At 40.8% G+C, this 19,852-nt stretch overlaps 2 protein-coding genes and 1 pseudogene across 2 annotated transcripts; 1 reads left to right on the top strand and 2 right to left on the bottom strand.

The window, feature by feature from the left end:
- Nucleotides 1-2,695: 2,695 nt before the first annotated feature.
- snap29 (synaptosome associated protein 29) lies at nt 2,696-6,028 on the bottom strand. Its single transcript, XM_018673544.2, has 6 exons — nt 5,964-6,028; nt 4,908-5,141; nt 4,595-4,788; nt 4,302-4,387; nt 4,116-4,220; nt 2,696-4,005 (listed from the first exon to the last, which is right to left on the bottom strand). Exons 2-6 carry the CDS (start codon nt 5,139-5,141, stop codon nt 3,845-3,847), a joined length of 780 nt encoding a protein of 259 aa, XP_018529060.1. The 5' UTR covers nt 5,964-6,028; the 3' UTR covers nt 2,696-3,844.
- A 667-nt stretch (nt 6,029-6,695) lies between these two features.
- LOC108881505 (phosphatidylinositol 4-kinase alpha-like) overlaps nt 6,696-19,852 on the top strand; it is a 24,516-nt pseudogene continuing 11,359 nt past the window's right edge.
- On the bottom strand, nt 14,727-17,570 carry serpind1 (serpin peptidase inhibitor, clade D (heparin cofactor), member 1). The gene is given in 7 exon segments (XM_018673530.2): nt 14,727-15,331; nt 15,493-15,637; nt 15,733-15,857; nt 15,996-16,144; nt 16,319-16,962; nt 17,299-17,480; nt 17,482-17,570. Coding segments are annotated over 7 exon segments (1,518 nt in total). The 5' UTR covers nt 17,563-17,570; the 3' UTR covers nt 14,727-15,139.

Below are 19,852 nucleotides of genomic sequence, written 5' to 3'. Positions count from 1 at the left end.
TGGGTCCACTCCATAAATGAGCCATAACAGACTTCTGACTTCTCCCCTCTGCAATTACTACCACAAGTGCAGCTAATTATATCCCTCAGCTTGAACAGTGTTTACATGCAGCAGCTCACAGCTGAAAGGAGAACATCATGTAACTTGTGCCCATCAAGGTATCCGTGTCACATTCTTGACATTCTTACCTGTGGTGTAAATGGGATGACGACAAGCACACTGACAGCTAATGTGTATAATCATGTTTCTGAGCTACATTCTCCTGAAATTTGGGGTTTGTTTCTGTGATGTAACCACCAGATATGATGTGTGGACAGACTAATGAAGACACCTGAGATCACGTCACAGCTTGCATCATATGTAAGTACATCTTTTTGTTTTGATTCTGTGGACAGTGAACATCAAAATGCCCAATTTGAAACCCAGCATGCCTGCTCCACCATGTGATATATGGTCTAGTGAGCTCAACATGGAGTAAGGGACATCTAAACCTCGACTCTGACCCTGAAAGGTTATAACTCTCTGTATCTATTAAGTTATATCTTGTTCTTGCTGGCAGTTTTCTACACGTCACACAAATAATGCCTTTTTTTTGCTGTACAGCAAAGCCCATCAACACCAGCAGGGGTGTAACCAGGAGGGTAAAGCAGCTCAGCAGAGGAAGGGTGCATTTGCAGTTGTAAATACTACACATGCCACCTGTTTTTAAAGGCCACTCATCCTCATGAATACAATGCATTTTTGTCTGAAAATGGAAAATGAAAACAGAAAAATGCCAAAGACTTGACCACCTTGTACTTAACGGTACACTAGTCATGTCACTGATAAGAAATGACTTTGTGAAAAGTGAGATGACCAAGATCTAACAAATCAGCACTTCCCAAATGAGTCTTTGAGAGAGACTCTACCCTCGTGTTTCATCTCAGAGGCACTTGAACTTCACCTCCTCCATTAATCTCTCCAGCCATCCTCCCCTCTTCTCTGCCCTCCTCCCTCTCCGCAGCTCCCTACCAAACTCCCCTCCGTCAGCACAACCCTTTATTTTCTCTTACTAAAACAGTGGCAATAGAGTGCTGTCAGCCTGACAGTCCATCCCCTCTGAAGCAGGCTTTACCCCCCTGGCTGCCCTGCCTCTGCTGCTAACCCGCTTTCCAAAGGGCAGGAAGGCCAATCTCTGGCCCAGTGCCTGATGGGCTCCGACAGCAGTGTGTTCTGGGATTACGCCCGCTGAAAAGGGGGGCATTCCAGCACCGGCGGCCTTTGTCACAGCACGGCCACTGTTTGCTTTTGACAAGACAGCTGTTCAAAGCCCTCACGGCCCCCATGGATGGCGTGAAGGGAAAGAACCCAGAGGTGACTTCCGTTTATTGGTGGTGTTGGTGCGGCTGTGCGCTGCCACCTCGACCTGAGGTCCCTTCTTCAGCATATTTATCTGTAGCCCCAGTCTGACCATCTTACATAATCTCATTGTTCTCACATTTGATACCACTGTGGTGAGTACACTGAAGTTACAGAAACAAAGAAGTCAAACTCTGAGAAACAAGGGATATCACTCAACAAACTCAAGACTTTTCTGCCCTGCAGCTCCAAGTACTTTAATAGTTTCACAAAGTGTTTCATCTTTCCTTGGAAATTGGAACACGCCATAACCAGCAGTCTCTCATTTAAATTCTCCCCAAGAAAGACAATTATGTTTAAGTAACCACAGGAAAAACCTTTTAAAAGTTTGTGGTCCTGCATGTTTCATCACTCTATTTTTTTTTGTTGTTGTGTCGCTTCTGAAGCACTCAACTGAGCCTTGTTATATATAAAAATGAAACACATAAATGTAAATGTAAAAAACATACAGTATTTCCAAATACATGCTTGAGGTGTTACAAAAACCCCCTTCAGTCCAGACATGCAGGGACCTCACTCAGCTTGGGACCCTGGGTAGCTGGTGCCCCCGTTTCCCCTCTGCATCGCCCCAGTGTTTTGGGGATGTGTGTACTGTAATTAGCAAGTCATCCTAATGAAGGCCCTTTGCCTATGTAGGAGCAGCTGGTCCAACAGAGAGGAATGATAATGAATGAGCGCTTCAACATGAGGACCTGAGGTACACACAGCAACACAGCTGGTACACAACAGAGCCAGCATAGTAAACACTCACACATCCTAAGATGATCATATTGAAAGCAACTTATCATTAATGCCTTGTTTTCAGCATCATGATGAGACAGGATTTCAATTACAGTGAGACATCATCTTTAAAAAAAATAAGATTTCATTTACACTTTCTGTTTTGACATTTTACTATGAGAAGAAAGAACAGTTTTGATGTATATAGGTGGCTACTTTCAACTCTGACAAGTGTGCTTGGAATATAAAATGTACATTGTACATGATTCTAAACATCATCAAGTTAATGCATTTCTAGCCTTTGACTTCAACACAGAGCTAAACTAATGTGGTCCTCCATCAATATATCTGAAGTAATGAACGATCAGCAGTGGTATATTGCTACAGAAGTTCACACAAATTCTATCCCAGAGCTGTGGCGTCACCTTGTGGTACTTTTGACTTCCTGCGCTTCTCTTAACAGACAACTTTTATTATTTAAACACCTGAGACTCCCCTTACAATGTTTTTATTGGGTATGACGTTTTGATTTGAATACAATTTATGCATGGTAAAATTGAAACACAGTGACCATGAATCCTTGTTTACTTTTATTAAAGTTAATTAATTATTGATGATGTAATTTCTGAAAAACGCACATGTGGTTCACCAGCTATTACTCTGTATTGTTAGGAAGATTTGAGATTATAGTACTGGGGATATTCCTTCTGTTTCTAGCTTTTTCAATATTCACAGCTAACTTCTTCACATTATTTATGCTGTACATTAATCATTCCATCAGATTCTGCAGCATTGAATATGACATATATCAACGTAAACAATCTGTATAAAGCTATGGAAAGCACTGAAGAACATGAACATACTCCAAACAAAAAATATCAAATTCATACTGAAGAACTTTAAAAACTGAAGCATTATAATGAGATGTATCAGTGGAGGCAGAATCATGGCACAGAAACAAAAGCGGGTCTTCTGTACATACATAGTTACATGTAAGGCAAAGGTGATTTGAGTGAGACTTGTGAAGTGTTTTTGTACAAATATGGAGGCAAGTCCAGGTTATCAATCATACACACAAAACAGTCTACTTTCTGTTTACTGACTTACTAATTAATTCAAATGCTCTTCCTCATTTTTCAAACCATTCTTCTGTTTTGCCTGCATGACGAGCAAACTAGCAGCCAATTGTAGGTCTTTGGTGGCCGAGAAAAACTGATCAAACTGATACTCTAATCACCTGACCAATGCAAATTCAGCTGACTACATTCAGACAGGAGTGCAGTGGAGCTTGATGGAGAAAACAAACAGATGGACAGAGACAGTCCCTTACATCTAATCATGGAATAAACTTTTCCCGTCAAAGCACACAAATGTAACTTAATCACATTTTAAGGTGGGATAGCTCCATAAGGCGTGTGCAAGTGTGGGCAGGACAAAATTCAATACAACATGTCAGTATAAACATTTGTGGCGGGAAGAGCCAGGCAGAGTTAGATTTATGGACAAATCTGACACAGAAATGGGAAATTCACTTGAGAGGAAAATGATGTGGATAAAAATGAGTTCACTTGTGCATCTGCTAGAATTACATTTTCCAATACGTGAAAAAAGAAAAGACAAAGAAAAGACAAAATCAAAAGTGTTTTTCGACAAAGGCCAGGATGGACACAAAGTGAGAGGACACTGACTTCTCTTTATCTCTGTAATGTGAGTCCAAGTGTTTGTTTTATTTGAGGTTTTTGATCTGTTGGTTTGTGTTGTGGATCTTGACATCCATCTTGTCCACTTTGTTGAGCAGAGAATGGATGGAGTCGTCCTGCTCCTCAATCTCAGACTGGAGGCCAAGTCCAAGGTTCTTTAGTCTTCTCAAGCCATCAGACATCTCATCTAGGTAATACACAAAAAGACATCTGATGCTAGTTAAACTGTGGATTTAGTGGTACTTCACTGCTGCTTTATAATTGAACAGAAATGAAAGCACAAACAGAAATTTTTACCTAAATTTTTGTCAAGGGTCTGGTGAGCCTCTCTAAGGTGTCTATTCTGAGCATATCCATTCTGTCTGGAGGAGCTGTCATCTATTGATGCAGAAGCTCCAAATCCTGCAACACAGAAATAAAAAATGGTGGTAGCCAGTTTGTGTTATGGTTATGGCATGCAGAGGTTCTTGTGCAAAGTCTTACCTCCTGTGTCCAGTTTTCTTAGGTTGGGGTGGCTGGCTTGGTATTTATCTTCATGTTCTTTGCTGCTGGCCAAGGCATTCTGTAATCTGAACATGAGATAGTCAGATAAGCACTGTTAACCTATTTAGTGAAGGACAGTCAATGACAAGTAGCTGGAGCTGGCAAAAATACACAATTAATAATAGCAATTAAAATGCAGATGATAAGAATGTAGCAGTAACTGATGACTAAATTTGACACAAACCAGTTTTACCTGACATGGTTCTGATTCATATTTACAGACTGAACCTTACTTGTCACTAGCCTGGTAGGCCTTAGGCTGCTCAGGTGGTGGCTTTGTCTCTGGCTTGCCCTTGAAGTAATTAACAAGACCGCCCCACACACTTCTTATAGAGGTAATGTGCCGCTGGCTGGTCTTCAGGTCCTGATCCATGTTGTCCAACATCTTGTCTGTCCTTTTCAGAACCTCACCCTGTCGCACCAGCTCCTACAGAGACAAAGACAGAGAGGGGGCAAAGTGTTAGAACCTACAAGAATTTTTTGTCAACCTCTCAGATACAATTTGATTCCTTGTGTGCCAGGGAAAAGCTGATTTACTTGACATACCTCTGCAGTTTCCACACCCATCTTCTCTGATTCATAGATGAGGCCAAGGGAGCGGTGACTGCTGTCCACAGCAGACTGAGCTGTACGCATCACTTCCTGCTGGAGGTATCGCTGCCTCCTCTCTGCTTCACTCATCCCACTGTCATCAGGGTCATCGAAGCCCCTACTTTTCGGTTTAAAGTCTTCCTCATCATCATCATCTGCAAACGGGTTGTGGGATTTTGGGTAGGCCATCTGTGGAGGTGACATACAATGTTTTGACAAAATAATTTTAACTCAAGCTCTACTAGCTGTATCCAATGCTTTCAGCTGCATCTCATGATCTTCCTCTTTGTTGAGCTACTATTCCCCTTTCATGCTCAACAGAGAGTTTTGTATCTGTAAACACCTGGACATCGGGGGTTTTGACAATTTTTGAAATTAATGAAAATAATCGTTAGGTGCAGCGCCACGTAAGATAGAAATTAAAAGATCATCTTTTGGGACATTGAGAAACCACGTAATTTATCACTTCTGTAAAATGAGAACTTTTACTTTCGACAATAGCCACCGTAACAGCCCCATGTTGCTGATAATACTGTACTTTTACACGAGCAGAATTTTGAGTTTGTTGTATTGTTCCTTCTTAGCAAAGTAAAGGATTTGAATACTTCTTCCACAACTGCTTACTTGATTTGACAGATGGTATTCAAAACTTTAAGAGCGATTAGTTAACGCTAGGGCTTCGGCTAGCTCAAGTAAAACGAGCTCAGAGCAACGGAGACAACCTGTCACAATGTTTCACACTAGTCATTTGCTAAAACAAGTATATTTTCGGACGGTAATCATTAGCTGTACAATAGCTAGATTACAGAATTGCGTTTTAGTCGTTAAAGCTGGTAAAGAGGTGTCGGCTTGCTAGCTAATTAACGAGGACTAAAAGCTAGCCAAATAAGCACACCCATAAGGCAAGACAAGACGGCCCTGTGCCAGCTTTGGCGTTTTCTTCTCGTAAAATAGACTGTATCTAAGATGAAACTGTAGAAAATGAGGGTATGATCAACATAAAAGACAAACCTTTGACCGTCGGAGATGTGGACGTTGTTGTTACTCAGCTGACTGAGCGACTTCCGATCACGTTCGGTGACGTAGCCGCGTGTTATCCCACAGGCTACTCCTGCGCAACAGAAACGCATACGGCGCTTCTCAAATGAGAAGTAATTAGATATGACACTTTCAGGTGGTTCACTCGTGTTTTATTCTGATGTTTTAACAATTATAACACTCCAGTACCTCCAGATGAATTTGCTGTATTTTTTTGACGCAATCCTGTCTGCACAGTAGACTTTCATCCTTTTACCACTGGATCCAACTGTAACTCCTGTTGATCAAATCCAATAAATGTAAGTAATATTCGTGCTTTATTCTATAAAAGAAGACTTGATCTCCTTTCTATTTGTAGCATCTTATTGGCAGTACACATATCCCATTTAAACTGGAATAAATATCTGGAATTTATTATATGTATTTTTTTATGTAATGTCATTGTCATTGTATTATTTACAATAAAGTGGCTGTTGGCCCCTTATCACAGTATATCATCCAGAATAATTTTGCTGCAGGATTTTTTTTAAGGTAATATTCCTTTTCTTATATTATTTACACGGGGAAACTCAACACTGAAAAAACTTCACACTAGACCGCAGCGACTTTTTTTTTTACCTGTGACTTTTAAAACAGTATTTGTGTGGTCAAATAAAGACCCACTAGCGTAATCGTCAGCCCTCGTTAAGATTGTCCCTGCTGATTTGCCGTACTGCGGCTGTGCCACCGCCAGCTGCTCGGCTGTTTCCTCTCCGCTCGCAGAATCTCGCTCGTTTGATGTCGGGGTAAACATGTCTGTAATGGGAGGTGGTACGAGGGGGTTTTATTTCAACACAGTCCTGTCGCTGGCCCGCTCTTTAGCTGCCCACCGCCCCGCACCAGTCGAAAAGGTGAGGAAGTAGAAAAACGAGTGAGCTCCAAAAGGCACGATTTGTGTTAATTAGCTAACGTCAAGCAACAGTTAACGTTTGTTCAGGGTGTAGCTCCGCTTCCGCACAAGCAGGTGGCTTATTTTGATCACTATCATGACAGCCGACTTAACATTTGACAGGTGTGTGTGTGTCTGTGGTTATGAATCACTGGAGCTGGGTCTTCTCGTCAGTGTTTTCCCAGTTACAGAAGAAGAGAGCAGTGCAGGAGAAAGTGGCGTCGCTGCTTGTGTGGTGCCTGTTACTGCATCAGACAGGCAGAGTGGTCAGGCTCGATCAGCACTGCAGTCAAACAGGTTTACAAAGTAAAGAGCGAGGGAGATGAGAGGTTCACAACGTGCTCTGTTCGGCATGACAGACAGTTACTAACCTGTTGCAAGGATTATCACGTGTAAATGAAACATTTTTTGCCAGTATAGGAAGATCAGTGAGTTTGGAAAAAGAGCAGTGCTGTACAACGCAATATAATTAAATTGGGTGGAGTACACAGGAACATATAAAGGCCGTCATCAAGACACTCTCATTTAGTAGTACTGTTTTATGGAGCACCCAGTATAGGTTATGTAATGTCCAGTCTTACACAGGTTTTTGTAGGAAAGACCAGTTTTGAGCTATAGTGAGGTGACTGTCATCTCATGCACTATATCATATCATAAATACCTGTATCTTCATCCCATTATTATAGTGGGCACCATGATAGCATACAGTCAACTTTATTAATTCACAGGAGGGAAAGATAGTAAGGTAGAAGGCAGGAACAGAAACAGAAGGTTAAAGTTAGACATGTATATACATATTTCCTTTTCTTTTCTATGGATGTAACCAAATTCAGACAGCTGCAGCCTTGACTATCTGATTTCTATTGTCTGTTTTTGTCCGTTTCTAAAATATTTTTTATCCTTTTCTAGAGATGATCTCCTTGTGTGTCTTTCAGGTCCAGAAGCTACAATGTATGTGTCCACTGGAAGTCCGCGGTGTGTTCACTCTAGATGTGCGTCGCAGAGATGCCGTCATTGCACTGGCTGTGTTTTTGGTGGAATCTGGCTTACAGGTGGGTGGTGGTCAGTAAAAAGTGGAACTGTTATCATAGTGGATGCTTTTTATCATCACTAATTTAAACCATTAGATCTTTAGGCTGCCCTTGTAGTCAATGGATAGTATGGTGGACTGAAGATCCAAACATTACACAGTTTACAGGGATGCAGTAGGCTGATACTTATAAATTATTAACATTATTGTATTAGTACTTTTAGTCTGCTTCTGTTGCCAGCCTCTCACAGCTCTCCACATATATCACCATGATAAGCTTATTCTCTACATTCCCATAATCTGATTAAGATGGCGATTAGGCATGCAGCTGGCTGTGTAAGCCTCTAACCTCATCATACTGAGACACGGTGGAAAGCTTTCCTGCCATTTGGTTATGTTGAGATGATAGTTTTACTTTTCAGTGCTAAAGTTATGTTTTATATACTTTCTCTGAGCCACATTTGACTCTGTGTTACAATAACAAACAATACCTCTCATTTTTTGATTTATCAGTGCTTGTTAGGCAAACAAAAGTGCTGCTCTTTGCCAGCAACTGCTGTTGTTTGTGGTGTGTAATGATTTGCCTTTACTCAGCAGCACAAAGACATACTTGTTTCCTACTTGCTGAGCCTATTGAGAGGGCTACCACGGGTCCAATGGATCGAAGAGAGCTTGGGAAAGAAAGGAAAGGGTGAGAACAATCCTCTTATGTTTTTTTTTTTTTTTTTTTTTAACAATAGCCTCTATTTACTTGCTGCAACAGTGTTCTATAATAGTAGTATTAGTAGTAATTCCTATTTGTTTTGGTTTGATGGTATTGATCCATCTGTAGATTGCCATCAAACAATAGTTTCCAGTAGTTAATCCTCTGTAGTTTAGTGTTTACTGTTTGCTTGCCTTTTCATTTTCTTATGTGACATGTAATGCTACGTTTTTGTGTTTTTCGGCATTTTCTGCTCTTCAGAATTCCTCCCGGTTGCCGAAAACTTCAGCTTCTGTCTAGTGACTCTTTTGGCAGATGTGGCTGAGAGGGACCCAGACTCCCGACAAGAGGTCAGCTTAAAAAGTGGTGATAGTATGTGATTCTTAGGTTAGGGTGCGTGTGAGTTAAGTTAAGTTATTATTCCTGGTGTTTCCCCTTCAGATCTTGAACACTATAATGGAGGTCATGCAGGCATTGCAGGACATGTGCCAAACACCTGATAATCATGACAAAGGTATATGCAAGCAGGCAACAAAAAAAACATAACATCAGTCTTCCAGAATGAAAAAGCCTCATATATGCTCTGTTATCTCTAGTCTACCTGTGCAGATATATTGTCCCCAGCCTGCTCGGCATGACTCGGGCATTTGGCCGCTACAGCAACACAGATGAAGCCCTGCTGTCCAAGCTGTTCCCCAAAGATTCACCACAGGCTCGCTGCGTCACAGAGGAAACAGAGGGAGTGCGACGCAGATCCTTCAATGACTTTCGTTCCATCCTGCCCTCCTCACTGCTCACAGTGTGCCAAAGTGACACTCTGCGCAGACGCACTGGGACCAACCTGGATTCCTCTGTACAGGTATGTGTATGTTGTGATAGAGCAGGTTGGATCCAAGATGTGTTTGGTGTGTTCAGGACAATTTGAGGTGACTGCAGGGTGATGATATTTTCACATGCTTTGTGATTTTATCTTGCTAAAATGTCAAAGAGGGAGGGAGTAATTTTCGATGACTTTTGTTTTGTTCGGTTAGTGGTTAAAGATGTTCTGTAATGTGCTGTCTCATAGGTGTGCACCGACCCAGGAGGGCACTCACCCTGCTCTCCTACAACTCCTGGCCCACATTACTTTGAAGGTAAAACTCACAGAAACAAAGACTGCTTTGACTAAATTTGTGTATAGCACACTGTATAGCCCACTCTGTGTAATGGAACTCTTGTCTAACCCTTTCATTGGTCAGTCACTTCTCAACCCAGATGGTCAGATAAACTGTTATACCTTGTAATTACTGTACAGTAGTCTTATCATGCTTGAGATAACTGCTGTCGTCTGTCTGATGCCAATAGTGTTTTTAGCGATAGACCTTCGATCAATTTTCCTGCTGCTGATTAATTTATGTGACATCTGATTGAGATATTTCCAGTTCATCTTCAGTTGACTCTGACGCCAAAACAAATTTCAGCTCCCAGAAACATTAACTGGTGTCATCTGTTTTTGGTGTCAGAATATACTTGAGTCACCATTCTTCACTGTTGATCAACAGTCACAGAGGAAGACGTCCATTATAGAGACAGATATTGCTTTCACCATTGATAGTAATCGCAGTAGACTGAGGTATAGCACAGCAACAAGCCATCATTCTTATTTCATGTCATTTATATGCTACCCATAGCACCCTGAAGGAACCAGTCCCATGTTGTCCAACTTGTCACATGTTTTTTTTCAAATGTCATCTGGTTCCTTTCATTTCATTTCAGGTGCCTACCTCCCAGACAGCAGTGCAGTGGATCCTGACTACTACTTCTCCACAGTCAGCTCCAGTTTTTCAGTGTCTCCTCTCTTCATGGGGGCCGGAGAAAACGAGGTGGAAGTCTCTGTTGATTTGCTCCGGCAGCTCCTTGGCATGGTACAGCAACAGTAGATACTGCTTCTGTTGTCTCCCATCCTATGTATGGTATTTTGCATCTTTACCAGCGGTTGTGCTTATTGTCTTTTTACAGGTGAAGAATTTTGTTTCCGACTCCTTTTTGAAAACTCTGGATGCCACTATGACAGAAGTTATAGAGGTAACTACATTTTTTTAAATGGTAATGTCAAAGCTCAATTTATGCCATTATCAGTTAAATAATCTTCTCTGTCATTGTCTCTCTTGTTTGTTGTTAAGTCTAATCCTGGAATCAACCTCTATTACAAAACCTTCAGTGACCCTCTCTATGTATGTGTGTTCAAAATGCTGCGGGACACACTATACAACATGAAAGGTAAAGCATCATAAATTGCTTAGTTATTATGTATTAAAGCGTTAGATTGCTATTGCTGTGTTTTGTACTTTGTCAAGTTTTCATGCTCCCGTCATGTGTTACAGCATTGCAGCCGGCCTTTGTACGGGAGGTTCACGACTTTGTGCTGGAGCAGTTTAGCAGCAGTCAGTCAGAGCTGCAGCGGGTACTTCATGACACCGGGGGGTTGCCGGGGGAACAGAGCCCCCTCAAGCTTCGTTGCCAAGCCAACGCTGCGTGTGTGGACCTCATGGTGTGGGCCGTCAAAGATGAGCAAGGTGATCAATAGCGAAGAACGAGCAGAGCGGTGTTTTCAGATGTCATAATCAGAGGGATGTGTTTATTTGCACTGGTTGTCTCACCTATTCTTCCTGGTGTCTTTTTTTTCAGGCGCAGAGAATTTGTGCACAAAACTGTCCGAGAAGCTGCAGTCAAAAACCTCTAGTAAAGTCATCATTGCTCATATGCCCCTGCTCATCTGTTGCCTACAGGTATAATACCAAAAGACAGAAAGAAAACTGAGATCAAACAGAAGTGAAACATTACACAAGATACTAGATCTTGGGATGAGAGTATGTTAGATGTCTGAGTTTTGAAGCTGACAAAGACCTGTGCTGCCAGTACTTTCTATTATTCATTGGGTATTCATTTTAATCTTTTCTAATTGTCTTCTCCTCTGTCTTAGGGCCTGGGCCGTCTGTGTGAGAGGTTTCCAGTAGTTGCTCACTCTGCTACGACCTCTCTCAGGGATTTTCTGGTGGTTCCTTCCCCAGTTCTCGTAAAACTCTACAAGTACCACAGCCAGTACAGCACAGGTGCAGATATACTGATTACCTCAAATCCAATGTAATATTTAAACCATTCAAAACTGATATTCTCCCACTTAAATAAAAACAATACAATTTCCCGAAAATTTGAATTAATTTACAATACGTCCACAGGAACCTTCTTAATCCAAGTACAGCATAGATGGTCAGAGCCAGTAAACAGGATAAGAGTGCTGTCTATATTTGTGGCTGTGACAAATATACATCAATAATAGTGTCATTGTCACATACAGCTCTCATCTATTATTGATCTTGACAGAGTGTTCATTGACGGGCAGCTGCAGATACAAACAATTGGAAATGCAATTCAGGTTACTGATTTTTTTTTTTTTCCTGTGCCGTCCTCCACAGTGTACTGCCTTCTCATAAATCAGCTGCGAAACTGTTAAATTAGAAAAGATAACATAATCTTGTGATTACACTACACTCAGGTGTTTTCAGCATATTTTGTAGAGTTTTTTGAATTGCAACAGATTTTAAAGTGCTTGTTTTGAATTCTGTTTGTACTGATATTTCTCTCTCTGTGCTGTTGTCTCTCTTTTTCTAAAGGCACAGGAGAAATTAGGATAAATGTGACCAATGAGCATTCTCAGTCCACATTCAACCTCCTGTCAAACAGGAAAGACCAGCCTTCCATGTATGAGCAGCTCAGAGACATTTCCATTGACAACATCTGCAGGTCAGACACAAACACCTGGCACAACTTTGATTAGAGTTTTTTTTTTTTACATGTATACTTAATTAAACATTCAATTTTATCTTTGTATATTTCCTCTCTCTTAGATGTCTGAAAGCTGGTCTGACCATGGACCATGTGATAGTGGAGGCTTTCCTGGCCAGTCTGTCCAACCGTCTCTACATTTCACAAGAGAATGACAAGTGAGCAACATTTCTAGTTGGAAAAAAAAGGCAACTTTGTGTTTTGTAGTCACCCAGAATATTTCCACATCCTTGAAACTGATGAGCAGCCACTCTAAAAATAAAACTTGTCTTCCTGCCAGGGATGCCCATCTAATCCCAGATCACACAATTCGAGCTCTGGGCCACATTGCAGTGGCTCTGAGAGACACTCCTAAAGTCATGGAACACATCCTACAAATCCTTCAACAGAAGTTCTGCCAGCCTCCATCACAGCTGGATGTACTCATCATTGACCAGCTTGGCTGCATGGTTATCACAGGAAATGTAAGTACAAGTCACTATGATGGCACAGATTTAAAGCATCTTGTCTCTATTCTGTTATGTATTGATAGTTGGAAAGAGATGAGGGAAGCAAATGACTACAGGAGATCAAGTGTAAAAAAGAGGAATTATTACTGTTATTACTGTTGCTTAAATAGAAGCAAAGCAACCCCTTTTCTTAACCCAGAGGGACTGACATGCTGTAATTATTGCAAACCTGATGGCTGCTGTTTACTTGCTCAGTACACTGTGCATTAAGAATAGGTTCCAGTGTTCCAGTTGACACACCATTACAACATAATGACCTGTTTTTGACAGCCAGTGTACCCAGAGTGCATTAGGCTACAATTAACAAAGGACTAGAAATGGATCTGACCTTATATAGCAGATACAAGTCACTCACAAAATGCCTCGCTAAGCCTTGATACAGATCCAGCATATTTGCTCATGTTATCCCTAATAAGGAGATTTTTGTTTTTGAGAAAAAATGTAGTATGCAAGTAGAAGATTGTTTAACCTATTGGTGCCTGCACAGTCTTACTCCCTGTTAACTTCCTGTCTGTTTGTCCTGTAGCAATACATCTATCAGGAGGTTTGGAACCTGTTCCAGCAGATCAGTGTGAAGGCCAGTTCAGTGGTCTACTCAGCTACCAAAGACTACAGAGATCACGGCTACAGGTCAGCCTCTGCTACCCCGTTCACAGACTTAACAGTCTCACCAGAGGATTGCTATGGCTTAAAAGGAGGAAATGTAACTAGGAAAATGTTAATAATGGTTGCTCTTTGCTCACCTCTACCAAGTGGTCAGCATTAGTAGGTTGTAATACTTGCACATTCCCCTGGGTTGGACCTGTGTATATTTATGTCTACATGCAGTATAAATGTTTTAACTGTTCCCCCCATGTATGCTATCTTTCTCCTCTAAGGCACTGCTCTCTGGCAGTGATAAATGCTCTGGCCAACATCGCGGCCAACCTGCAGGGGGAGCAGCTGGTGGACGAACTGATGGTAAATCTTTTAGAACTGTTTGTCCAACTGGGCCTGGAAGGAAAGAGAGCCAGTGAGAGGGCCTCAGACAAGGGACCAGCACTGAAGGTATGTACTTTCATGCACAAGCAAGGGAACACAACAGGAATCTGATAACAGCCATGTTGATAAATTGGTAATGGCACTTTATCTCCCATAGGCATCGAGTAGTGCTGGAAATCTTGGAGTTCTTATCCCTGTGATTGCTGTGGTGAGTACTGTATGTAATGTGTGTGCAAACTGTTGCCCCTTTAGAGACAAGTCCCATTCATTTGCTGCAAGAATTCATGTTAAAATACCCACATAGATCACAGTTAAATGATCTACATGAGTATTTGAGTTGTTACAGATGAATCCAAGCTGTTAGTTAGCTTTTAACTCTATGAACAAATATTTACCCTGTCTGCTGGAGTACAAATATCACTGTCACCGCTTCACTGCAGATATTGTTTTTTTACATTTTACATTTTTCACATTTCCTTTTTTCTAAAATATTAATTTCAAGCCAACTTATAAATATTATAGTACAATATAAACAGTATACATTGAATTGTATTCATAGTCCTACAAAAATGGAGTGCTAATTAGTAGTATTTTTGTCATTGTATTGAGATAGTAATAGTTTTAAAGTAGGTTTGAGTAATAACGCAGTAATAAATAATAAGGTATCATTATTCCTTCAATATTTCTTCATTAAAGCACTCCCTTTGTAAAAAAAATAATGTTTAAGTTTTATTCACAGAAATTCTTCTCTACTGGACAGTAGTGTTATGTATGATTTTATTATTTCCTTTCTTGTGTTATTCACCCATGGTATTTCTGCAAATATTACAGTAAGGCATCAGGATAATGACAGTTACGTAATGTCATTTTCTGAGCACACTCCTCCACTAGCCTCACGGCAAAAGATAAAACATTAACAGGCAGATAACAAGTGTTCATTGAGTCATTCAGAAAAACTCAGCACTTTGAGCAATATGAAGGAGAAGTTCAAACGTTCAGTAAGTGAGTAATACACATAAGGACTACTTGTTACATTTTATATATTGTACCAATGGAAATAATTGACTCTTAAAAACAACTCCTGAGTTATTAAAATCAGTAATATTTCTTATTCATTAAAACTTAGTTGGAAGTTCTAACCAAAGATGGAATAGTTAAGCTGTTAGCTTGAGTTTAGGTTTGTGAGGGGTTGACCACCCGGCCCATGAACACAAGGCAATCTGTGCGGTGCTCGTAGATCAGGAAGAGGAAGGGGTGATCCACAGTGAAGCGAATCTGAGAGGAGAGGGGCATGAAGCCCACCTGGGTCAGAGCAGCAGCTTCTGTCCCCTCTTCATTCACAGTGATGGTTCCCTGGTGCTTCAGCTGCAGGGGGAGATCATTTTGAAATACTCAGCAGGGATTATTGATTGCAGTTGATAAAGTGTTCAGGTGACTGAATGACTCACAGACTTTTATGTTGTTTTGATGTGTGACTTGTCAGTTTGGTTATTTCTTTGTAAAATCATTGATTTAGTCTTACTCACCCAGTTCATGGCAACCTTTTCAGAAGTCATTCCAGTGAAATCTCCACTCTCCTGGAACAAGTCAGTGAGGCCCATCTCCTTCAAATTTGCAATCAAGTCATAGTTCTGCTCCAGTTTAAAGCGAGGTAACACAACCTCACGAGTCCTGAAGGCATAAAAAAGTTTCAGCCATTAACTCTAAAGAGGCTCCCAATAAAAAATATCAATAAAATAACATATTATTATTTACAGTATGCTGACCTGTTTGTCATGTTTTTGAGCCACTTGTTGATGACAGTGGGGGAGATCTCCTGCTCCAAGGTTCTCATGCCAGTGATCTTCCTAGGCAAGGCAATAAGCATGCTGATGTTTCCTGTGTATGGGAGCTAAAAACAAGTTAATCATTATTATGCAGCACAGTTGACTTGTTTATGGATCAGTATGCATATTTGTCAGGACATTCTTGTTGAAAAAGCTTGCCACTTTTCTGATGCCAAGACAGAATTCAAATCGGTCTGACCGACCTGTAGGATGTCGCACTCTAGCTCATGGTCAGCAGCAGCCAGATAGTTCCCCTTGTTGGTCATCATTGGCACGCGTACATTTGTCTTCTCATTGACTCTGAAGTTGCGATAGTGAGTCATTTCTTTGGGGAACTTCTGTTCCCATGTACCTGTTAATACAAACAAATAAGGTCAAAGAGTAATATGTTTGCTTAATGATTCAAATAATCACACAAAGCAGACAGGTGTGTTGTAATTTTTACTTTAGTCGGAATTCTGTAACATTAAACTCATATACATTTTTGAAAGTAGATGGAGAACAGCATGTCTTTATTTTCACCCACCTTTGAAGTACAGGTAGTTGAGCAGCATCAGCACCATATTCGGGTCCACACTCTTGAGTGGTTCCCTGATCAGTCCCTTGGTCAGCTTTTGGATGCGACGGTTGGCCTTGCTCAGAAAAGCAGGGTCCCTGAAGTCCACTGACTGTGGCTCTGCAAAATAAAAAGCTTTGGTCTCTGCACGGAAAGTGTCTTTCACAGAGACATTCTTCTTTAGGTAGACATCGTTTACAGAGCGTAGGGTGTATCCAAAATTCCTCCTGAAGAGCCTGTGTGTCAGCTTCCTGAAAAGTTTGTGCACTGTTGTGTTGTCATAGTGGTGGCTGGCATTGACAAACTCGGCAAATCCCAGAGCTTTGTAGATCTGATCGTGGGTTCCAGGTCCTGCCCCCAAAGACATCATTCCCATAGCGATGGAGATGCCAGCGGGTGCCAGCAGGATGTTGTCAGTCTGGTTGACATCATTACGAAGACTTCGATAGAGATTAAAACCAAAACGGGCGTTGACGATGTTGAGGCGTTGAAGGCGAGACCGACCGTGGAACAGTCGTAGGAGTCTGGCACGACGAATCTTTGGGTCAGAGGGTTCGGCAAAGATATCAATGTCTGGGGCTGGTGTGGCAATGTCATCGATCTCATCCCCTTCACTGAAAAACATCAAAAATATCATCCAACCTTTCAAAAGTTGAATCACTCTAAATTTGTTTTGGTATTTAACATTTAACATTTTAATTTTTAAACATAATCAAGCACACTACATAAAGGCTGCATCATAAGTAACTATTAGTAGATAGATAAACACATATATCGCCAGCAGTGATAAGAAAAATGTCACTAATGCAAGTGTATAAATGTTACAGACTGTTTTGCTTAGGCCTTCAATGTGAAAATAAGAATTACTTCATTACTTTATGTCGGAAGTTCTTTTCTTGACATTACATTTTTGATGTAATCAACCAGAAGTAAGAACCATTAAAACATACATGTAGTCATCACTGCCTGCAGCCAGGATCTTATCAAAATCAATATAATCTTCATCCTCGAATCCATCAAAAATGAGGTCATTAGTGACGGTGTTTTCTTTGTGGAACTCCAAGGGAATGGCCTCTATATTCACTGTCCCGTCTGGTTCGAAACCTCTGGGCTCTGGTTTAGGCTCAGTGAAAGTGAGAGCTGAGCTCTTTGATTCCAGCCAGGGATGGACTGATCAACAGACAGGCCACAGAGATGACGGTGATGACCCACATCCTTAAGGCTGAGGCAGAGGGAATGGACATTTAGTTTGGCTTAGTTAACAGTCTGATCAACATTAAGATTTGATAAAAAATATATTAAATCTGTGGGAAGTAAATAATGTCTTTACTGGTTAAAAATTAAACCAGATACATCAAGTTCCTATACTAGCAGTATCAGCTTGTAAAATGTCTTACCGTTAACTGTGTCCTGGCAGAAAGTGCTGTGTTGCTTCTGTTTGTGGGACTAAGAGCAAAGAATTGAATACAAAACTGAACTTTGATGCAGGCTCCTCCTGAACAAACAGACCAGATCAAACAGACCAAAAAGTGCTGTGATTGACTAAAATCTTTAACTCTTCACAATTCAGCTGTTAAGAGTATCAAATATTAATTAACTGCTAAAGGGCTAGCAGTCTGGTTAAGATGTTTTGCAGTTGTTTGTTTATATCATATGTATGTCTTTATTTTATTAGTATGCTGAATGTCCATAAAGATTTTAGCTATTTGTGTTTGAGGGAATTTCTGTTTTACCTTTCCTTTAGAATCATTCTAACTGAGTGTGAACATATGCATAATACAATACAGATCAATTTACATTTTTCACTCTTCTCCTGTGTCGCTTTTTTTAAACTCACAGTTGACCAGGCGACTTCCGCCAATCAAAGAAGCCAAGCCCCGCCTCCAGAAGCTGTTCAGGGACTTCTGGTTGTACTCTGTGGTCATGGGTTTTGCTGTAGAAGGATCAGGTGAGTTTTTAGCACAGTGCATGAAAGTTCTGCACTTCTGAACTATATCTCATAAAATGAGTTGGAGTTGATTTAATGGTACATACACTGACTTTGTTTAGTGTCTTTAGCTTCGCCATAAGTCTTCGTCATAAGATCTGTTCCTCATTCAATGTTGAGATTCTGAATCTCAGCTGTCATCTTTGTGGGGTTTCAAAACATCTTTTTCTATTATCAATATCAATCCACATATAACCAAAAATTTGGCTCTTCAAAAACCTGTTCAAATTAGAGATATTAGCACACCATCATACTAACGTTGGTGTCAGTAAGTGTGTGGCCTCCTGCATTTCTAGATATGTATTTTTTCCTTTCAGGGCTTTGGCCAGAAGAATGGTATGAAGGTGTGTGTGAGATTGCCACCAAATCACCTCTTCTCACCTTCCCCAGTGGAGAACCTCTTCGCTCTGAACTGCAGTACAACTCAGCTCTAAAAAATGACACAGTAACACCGGTACAGTGCTTAAAATCTAGACTTTGTTTCCGGTGTTAAGGTAGGGAAAAGACTTCTTAAAACAGCAATACCAGGACTAATATTTAGATTGTCAATTTCTGTCCTCCAGGCTGAGTTGAGCTGAACTGCGGGCAACCATCAGTAATCTCCTTGACCCACCTCCTGAAGGATCTGCCCTCATTAACAAGCTAGACTTTGCCATGTCTACATACCTGCTCTCAGTCTACAGATTAGAATACATGAGGTCAGCTCTATTGCACTTAGAAACCCAGATTACATTTACTTTAAGGTAGACTTGAAAAAAAATCTGAACCTACAATAGTGACGTTTGTGTAGTTTTGTAATATCCCTCTTTCCTTTTACGCACTCTCAGGATGCTGCGATCCAATGATCCTGACAGGTTCCAGGTCATGTTTCGATACTTTGAAGACAAAGCCATCCAGAAAGACAAATCTGGTGAGGGCTTTATGCCTGTACTCCTACAGCTTTCTCCTTTTCTTCAGGCAGTGTAATACATTTTCTCAAATTCCCTTTTGTATCTTCACAGGCATGATGCAGTGCATCATTTGTGTTGGCGATAAAGTATTTGATGTCTTCCTCCAGATGATGGCTGAGAAGGTAAGCAGCATGGTTTCTCTTTAAATTTTGAATAATAGCAAGCAATGACTAAAATTACTGATCACGGATTTTGCTCTGTGTATTTCTCATGTTTGTAGCCAAAGACCAAAGAGCATGAGGAGGAATTAGAGCGACATGCCCAGTTCTTGTTGGTCAACTTTAACCATACTCACAAGAGGATCCGCAGAGTGGCAGACAAATACCTCTCTGGTTTGGCTGAAACGTGAGTGATAATTATTAATTTACCTTGTTTGCTTCCATTTTTTTTATTGCTTTACACATGTGGGTTTTTTATATCCTTCTACCTCAACCAGATTCCCCCACCTGCTTTGGAGTGGTCGTGTGTTGAAAACCATGTTGGATATTTTGCAGACACTCTCTCTGTCACTAAGTGCTGTAAGTATCAGGAGAGGGCTGTTGTGTAGTGCCAGGTTGATGGTTTGAA

This window comes from Lates calcarifer, linkage group LG13 (genome assembly GCF_001640805.2).
Source record: "Lates calcarifer isolate ASB-BC8 linkage group LG13, TLL_Latcal_v3, whole genome shotgun sequence".
In the NCBI taxonomy this organism is placed as follows: Eukaryota; Metazoa; Chordata; class Actinopteri; family Centropomidae; genus Lates; species Lates calcarifer.
This window is presented reverse-complemented; position numbering and strand designations above follow the sequence as displayed.